Source organism: Gadus morhua, chromosome 12 (assembly GCF_902167405.1).
Source record: "Gadus morhua chromosome 12, gadMor3.0, whole genome shotgun sequence".
NCBI lineage: Eukaryota > Metazoa > Chordata > Actinopteri > Gadiformes > Gadidae > Gadus > Gadus morhua.
In genome coordinates this window covers 30,815,584-30,823,083 of record NC_044059.1, presented here as the reverse complement: position 1 = coordinate 30,823,083, position 7,500 = coordinate 30,815,584, and the positions used below count along the sequence as shown (strand labels likewise).

The following is a 7,500-nucleotide window of genomic DNA, read 5'->3' as shown; positions in this document are numbered from 1 at the left end:
GGCATATATTATATGTAATAATTATACGTTAATGTGATAAGCTGTAGATGATAAATAGCTAGTGTATACATACTTTCATGATTCAAGTGTTTTGATATATAAATAAACATGTTTGGTAATTTACACTAATCGACAATAATTCAACATATTGAATTCTTTCGAGTGAAAATGTTTCTGAAGCACTCAACTTGGAAGCTGAGAGTCTGCTATTTGTAGATGCCTGAGTCTTCTTATGCAGTTCTATGTCTGCAGCTTTTCATTCCATTGAACAGACCCCTGGGTGAAGTCCTCCGGTTGATCTGCACTCTCAGTATAAACGTGGATCTATAGAGATATACAGATTCTATACAGCTGCTCTCTTTAACTGGACCGTTATCCACTGCCTGGCATCGGCTTGGTCACCTGACCCTGCTGCAGAGGACATTTAGCAAGCGGGAAGAAAACAAATATATGATATCAATATCGTATTCACAGTGGAAGGAACGCCCATCAAACTATCAGTCCCTCCTCCAGTGTTGGTGCCCCAAGCCCACGCTGCATATTCCCATTCATCAGAGGCCCCTCCCATAGGGCCCGGCCCCTCCCATAGGGCCCGGCCCCTCCCATAGGGCCCGGCCCCTCCCATAGGGCCCGGCCCCTCCCATAGGGCCTGGCTGCATATTCCCATTCATCAGAGGCCCCTCCCATAGGGCCCGGCCCCTCCCATAGGGCCCGGCCCCTCCCATAGGGCCCGGCCCCTCCCATAGGGCCCGGCCCCTCCCATAGGGCCTGGCTGCATATTCCCATTCATCAGAGGCCCCTCCCATAGGGCCCGGCCCCTCCCATAGGGCCCGGCCCCTCCCATAGGGCCCGGCCCCTCCCATAGGGCCTGGCCCCTCCCTTTGGCTCCTGAGAATAGGCCTGTTGGAGTGCTTGGGGTTTCCTACCGTTATCTCTCCCAACCATCCCTTCCTGCGGTTGATGCCCTGAGACCCCTCTCTGGTTCTGCTGACTGATCAGACCTGCCGTCATCCCGCTGTTCTAATGATGATCAATGGGATCACATCCCACAAGGAAACAGTGTGGGTGTTTGTGTGTAGTGTGTGGGTGTGTGTGTGTACTGTTTGTGTGTGTGTGTACTGTGGGTATTTGTGTGTGTGTGTGCGTACTGTGGGTGTGTGTGTGTGTGTACTGTGGGTGTTAGTGTGTGTGTGTGCGTACTGTGGGTGTTTGTGTGTGTGTGCGTACTGTGGGTGTTTGTGTGTGTGCGTACCGTGGGTGTTTGTGTGTGTGTGGTTGCGTACTGTGGGTGTTTGTGTGTGTGCGTACTGTTGGTGTTTGTGTGTGTGTGTGTACTGTTGCTGTTTGTGTGTGTGTGTACTGTGGGTGTTTGTGTATGTGTGTACTGTGGGTGTTTGTGTGTGTACTGTGGTTGTTTGTGTGTGTACTGTGGTTGTTTGTGTGTGTACTGTGGTTGTTTGTGTGTACTGTGGGTGTTTGTGTGTAGTGTGTGGGTGTGTGTGTGTACTGTTTGTGTGTGTGCGTACTGTGGGTATTTGTGTGTGTGTGTGCGTACTGTGGGTGTGTGTGTGTGTGTGTACTGTGGGTGTTAGTGTGTGTGTGTGTGTGCGTACTGTGGGTGTTTGTGTGTGTGTGCGTACTGTGGGTGTTTGTGTGTGTGCGTACTGTGGGTGTTTGTGTGTGTGTGGTTGCGTACTGTGGGTGTTTGTGTGTGTGCGTACTGTTGGTGTTTGTGTGTGTGTGTGTGTACTGTTGCTGTTTGTGTGTGTGTGTACTGTGGGTGTTTGTGTATGTGTGTACTGTGGGTGTATGTGTGTGCGTACTGTGGGTGTGTGTGCGAACTGTGGGTGTTTGTGTGTGGTTGCGTACTGTGGGTGTTTGTGTGTGTACTGTGGGTGTTTGTGGGTACTGTGTGGGTACTGTGGGTGTTTGTGTGTGTACTGTGGGTGTTTGTGTGTATTGTGGGCGTTTGTGTGTGTACTGTGGTTGTTTGTGTGTGTACTGTGGGTGTTTGTGTGTATACTGTGGTTGTTTGTGTGTGTACTGTGGTTGTTTGTGTGTGTACTGTGGGTGTTTGTGTGTGTACTGTGGGTGTTTGTGTGTGTACTGTGGTTGTTTGTGTGTGTACTGTTGGTGTTTGTGTGTGTACTGTGGGTGTTTGTGTGGGTACTGTGGGTGTTTGTGTGTGTACTGTGGGTGTTTGTGTGGGTACTGTGGGTGTTTGTGTGTGTACTGTGGTTGTTTGTGTGTGTACTGTGGGTGTTTGTGTGTGTACTGTGGTTGTTTGTGTGTGTACTGTGGTTGTTTGTGTAGGCCAAATGGATGAGGTCCCTTCGGCAGCCTAACCCTAAACCCTTATCTTGTGGTGGACTGGAGGAAGTCTTCCCAACCAGAAGTCTGGACATGTTTTAACCTTACACATTCTTCTCATCTGCTGACCAACAAAGCTACCGTAGGAGGTCCTTGAGTTCAAGAAGGGAACGCATAACTTCCTAATGGCGAAAAAATAAGGTAAGGAGGGAGAAGAGAGGGGCAATTTGTTTTTTTTTACCTACAGCCCGTTGAAGCCAGATGGGTAGACAGGCTCCCTCTGGTGGGAGGGGGGGGGACTGTCCTCTGGTGGGGGGGGGTCTGTCCTCTAGTGGGGGGGGGGGGGTCTGTCCTCTGGTGGGGGGGGGGTCTGTCCTCTAGTGGGGGGGGTCTGTCTTCTAGTGTGGGGGGTCTGTCCTCTAGTGGGGGGGGTCTGTCCTCTAGTGGGGGAGGGGACTGTCCTCTGGTGGGGGGGGGGGGGGGGGTCTGTCCTCTAGTGGGGGGGGTCTGTCTTCTAGTGGGGGGGGGGACTGTCCTCTAGTGGGGGGCGGTCTGTCTGTCCTCTAGTGGGGGGGGGTCTGTCTTCTAGTGGGGGGGTCTGTCCTCTAGTGGGGGGTCTGTCTGTCCTCTAGTGGGGGGCGGTCTGTCTGTCCTCTAGTGGGGGGGGGGGGTCTGTCTTCTAGTGGGGGGGGACTGTCCTCTAGTGGGGGGGTCTGTCTGTCCTCTAGTGGGGGGTCTGTCTGTCCTCTAGGGGGGGGTCTGTCTGTTCTCTAGTGGGGGGGTCTGTCTGTCCTCTAGTGGGGGGTCTGTCTGTCCTCTAGTGGGGGGTCTGTCTGTCCTCTAGGGGGGGGTCTGTCTGTCCTCTAGTGGGGGGTCTGTCTGTCCTCTAGGGGGGGTCTGTCTGTCCTCTAGTGGGGGGTCTGTCTGTCCTCTAGGGGCGGTCTGTCTGTCCTCTAGTGGGGGGTCTGTCTGTCCTCTAGTGGGGGGTCTGTCTGTCCTCTAGTGGGGGGTCTGTCTGTCCTCTAGTGGGGGGTCTGTCTGTCCTCTAGTGGGGGGTCTGTCTGTCCTCTAGGGGGGGGTCTGTCTGTCCTCTAGTGGGGGGTCTGTCTGTCCTCTAGGGGGGGGTCTGTCTGTCCTCTAGTGGGGGGTCTGTCTGTCCTCTAGTGGGGGGTCTGTCTGTCCTCTAGGGGGGGGTCTGTCTGTCCTCTAGTGGGGGGGTCTGTCTGTCCTCTAGTGGGGGGTCTGTCTGTCCTCTAGGGGGGGGTCTGTCTGTCCTCTAGTGGGGGGTCTGTCTGTCCTCTAGGGGGGGGGTCTGTCTGTCCTCTAGTGGGGGGTCTGTCTGTCCTCTAGGGGGGGTCTGTCTGTCCTCTAGTGGGGGGTCTGTCTGTCCTCTAGTGGGGGGTCTCTCTGTCCTCTAGGGGGGGGTCTGTCTGTCCTCTAGTGGGGGGCGCTGTCTGTCCTATAGTGGGGGGTCTGTCTGTCCTCTAGTGGGGGGTCTGTCAGTCCTCTAGGGGGGGGTCTGTCTGTCCTCTAGTGGGGGGTCTGTCTGTCCTCTAGGGGGGGTCTGTCTGTCCTCTAGTGGGGGGTCTGTCTGTCCTCTAGGGGGGGGGTCTGTCTGTCCTCTAGTGGGGGGCGCTGTCTGTTCTCTAGTGGGGGGGTCTGTCTGTCCTCTAGTGGGGGGGTCTGTCTGTCCTCTAGTGGGGGGTCTGTCTGTCCTCTAGTGGGGGATCTGTCTGTCCTCTAGTGGGGGGTCTGTCTGCCCTCTAGTGGGGGGGGCTGTCTGTTCTCTAGTGGGGGGGGCTGTCTGTCCTATAGTGGGGGGGGGGTCAGTACCTTGCAGTTGGGCGGAGCCGCCAGGTTCTGGAGTCTCCGGTTCTCCCCCTCCACCATTGCCAGCCGCTGGGCCATCAGCTGCTTCTCTTCCCGCAGGCGGTTCTGCTCCAACAGGATCGTCTTCATCTGCACAAACACAAAGAGACCGGACTCATACCAACAGCTTAATGGACCCCTGAAGGGGTGCTGACATTTGTTCTCTCAAAAAGTTAGGTTTTTAATTTCCTGAATGCTCCGAAGTTCCACCTTCCCGTCGTGGGCCAGGCATTATGGAGCAGACAGGGTTAGGGTTAGGGTTAGGCTTTATGGAGCAGACATCGGGCATACCCTGGTGTCGTGAGTCTTCTGGGCCTCCTGGACCAGCTGGTCTCTCTTTGCCGCCATGCCAACTGACCTCTGCTCACAGGCCTGCAGGTCAGAGGTCAGCTGGGAGCTCTGGACCTCCAGCTTGCTGGAGAGAGCCTGGATGTTCGCCACCTGCAGCGGGGAGAGGATGATGAGTCGGCCTTCCTCCTGCTTTTTTAAACTACAGCCATTTATCGCTACGTGCATTTCTTAATACATTACTTTGAAAAGACAGCATATAAATACACCCCCCCCCCCCCCCCCCTCCATATTCATGGACTATGAATTGATTGCATAGTGTACGAACAAATTACTTTGGGGCATTCAGAAGGAATTAAAGTCAGTATTCAAGATAATATTTTTTTTGCATTGGAAGTAAGTTGCATTGGATAATGACATACAGTATTGTATTTATTCATTAAAAAGATCTATTCACTTTACCACCATGCACACTAGTCCATTCTCCTTTATTCACTCTATTCACTTTACCACCACACTTAATTTATTATTCTCAAGCGTCTCCATATTGAGAAGGAGATTTAGTGGTCTACAATTGTGAGCAGACCATAATAATGATATTGTCCTCTTCAAGGTTCACGTTCTAATCATGATTTATGTCCGTCAGAGTGGGGTCTTTCCGTCTTCGGAAATGAGCGACGGACTGAATAAACAGATGGGAGGCAGCAAATGGACACGTTGGACTTTTCTATGACAGCTGTTTCCAGATAATTTATCAAGTGATTCATTGGCTGAGGACCCACGGTGATCCGTTGGAGGAAGGCTCACTATCTCAGCCCTAACACAGCCATCACCTCAATGAGATGGAACAGCAGTATGGGAAGCAAGAGCTTCCTACTGGGAGAACTGGTTTCCTTCTGGGAGAATTGATTTCCCGCCAATGTAACTAAAATCTGTCAAATGAAGCTGACAGGAACGGTAAAGGATTGAACTCTTCTCCTGTAGATTATACAGAAACAGGATACGATATCAAACACTTACATACACACACGCACACATGCACATGCACACACGCCCTCACGACTGCACGCACACACAAACACACACAATCAAACATGTGTGGAATAAGTGTGGTATAAAAGTATTTCAATGCTCAACGTATAACTTTGCACTGTCTCCACCTATCATGACCACAGGAGAATACGCAGTTATAGCCTCACTTATCAAACGCACAACACACACACACCTGGTCTCCTACGACGTTGAGGTACTTCTGGAAGCGGTCCTCCACCTCCCGGGAGAGGTTGGTGCAGTTGGCTCGGGTCTTCTCCATCTGCTCCTGCTGCTTGGCGCAGGTGAGGTGGAAGGTGAGGTGGTGGGGGAACAGGTCGTTGATCCGAGCCAGGAACGCGCTGGTCACCGTCTGGATGCCCTCCAGAGACTTGGCAAAGTCCTCCTTGCACTTCCTGGTCAGGGAAATAGAAAACAAGCATTATAACTAACCCTAAGCTTGATAACGTTCAACATAGACCTGTTGCTTATAAAGACACACACACACAGTAGGCATGCAGACGCAAACACACACCCACACACACACACCTGGTGTAGGCGCTGAGCTGCTCCTGCATGCGGAGGTTGTGTTGCCGCGTGGCGATGGCCTCCTGGTTGTGTGCGTCGCGGTCCCTGATGGCTCCGTCTCTCTCCTGGCTCAGGTACGTCACCGTCTGGGTGAAGTTGGCCTCCAGGAGTCTGAGCATGGCTCTCTGCTGCTCGTTGAGGCTCTGAAGCACCGTCCGCTCGTCTGGAGAAGAAAACCCTTCAATGACCGGGACCTTCTGGTCAGGAACAAGGCCCATACATGGTCTTCAGGAACAGGATTGAGTTAAGGGTCAAGTTAAGGCCCCTTACATTGTCTTCAGGAACATGATTGAGTTAAGGGTCGGGTTAGGGCATCTTTCTTAAGGATGCAAAGAGGTATGGGATGGGGGCATTGGGGATTGAACCCAGAAACCTTTGGCTGGGATTCCAACAGCCAAGTGTGCCACAGGTCTGGATGCGTCGTTCAACTGGTAACCCTAACCCAACTGGTAACCCTAACCCACCAACTGGTAACCCTAACCCTAACCCTAACCCATCAACTGGGGTTGGTGCTTTAATTGACTTGAGGCCGTACTTTACACTTGTCTTGGAATGAGAGGAAGAGAACTCACTGATAATAGCAGATGAGATGGGACATAGTGTTGGGGGACACACACACACACACACACAGGGACACACACACAGGGGGACACACACACACACAGGGGGACACACACACACACACAGGGGGACACATACACAGGGGGACACACACACACAGGGACACACACACAGGGGGACACACACACACACAGGGGGACACACACACACACAGGGGGACACACACACAGAGGGGGACACACACACACACACACACACACACACACACAGGGAGCCGCTGTGAGGACATACTGTTAGAGAGAGCGAAGGGGTTGACCGGAGGCCCAGGGGGACACTGTGGCTGTGCTGCACATCGCGTGAGAGTTAGCCTCTTCTCCTCCTCGCACTGCACCTGAGACAGGAGAGAACGGTTCACAAAGTCAGAAGATTACAACACCTTGGGTTGATGGTTGACACTTCACAAGAAGGGTACATTCAGGAACCATTACATTAACCATTACCATTACAACAGTTAACTGATGGTCTAGCAATAATTCACTAATGCTGTTTACTTATAGTGTTCATCTTAACCAAGGTAACGGTGTTCATTTCAACTAGATTATTGTTAACCCTAACCCACAACCCTAACCCCAATCTCTAGATTTACGCTGAGATTAGCTAGTTTACTGCATTAGCTAATGTTCATAAATGGTTAATTACTGTACCCTTATTGTAAAGTGTTTCGAACAGATGCAACCCATAAAATACACCTAAAGAAAATGCAAAAAAATACGAATTGTAGTTGAAATAATGTACCTGAAGTCCCAGTTCACTCTACAGTACCCATTCTCCAGTTGAGAGGATCCTCTAAGAATA

General features: G+C 52.1%; 2 protein-coding genes across 2 annotated transcripts in view; one reads left to right on the top strand and one right to left on the bottom strand.

Moving 5' to 3' along the window:
• The window catches only part of myo1f (myosin IF), a 308,989-nt gene that overhangs the window by 112,659 nt on the left and 188,830 nt on the right, over positions 1 to 7,500 (top strand).
• Positions 1 to 7,500, bottom strand: part of plvapb (plasmalemma vesicle associated protein b) — an 8,764-nt gene that overhangs the window by 215 nt on the left and 1,049 nt on the right. The window contains exons 3-8 of the mRNA XM_030373376.1: positions 6,937 to 7,036; positions 6,046 to 6,247; positions 5,693 to 5,912; positions 4,471 to 4,620; positions 4,144 to 4,269; positions 1 to 411 (exon numbers count right to left, since the gene is read on the bottom strand). The exon at positions 1 to 411 is cut by the window's left edge and continues 215 nt beyond it. Of these exons, the coding sequence (XP_030229236.1) occupies positions 373 to 411; positions 4,144 to 4,269; positions 4,471 to 4,620; positions 5,693 to 5,912; positions 6,046 to 6,247; positions 6,937 to 7,036 (837 nt within the window). The 3' untranslated portion in view covers positions 1 to 372. The remainder of the gene's footprint in view (positions 412 to 4,143; positions 4,270 to 4,470; positions 4,621 to 5,692; positions 5,913 to 6,045; positions 6,248 to 6,936; positions 7,037 to 7,500) is intronic.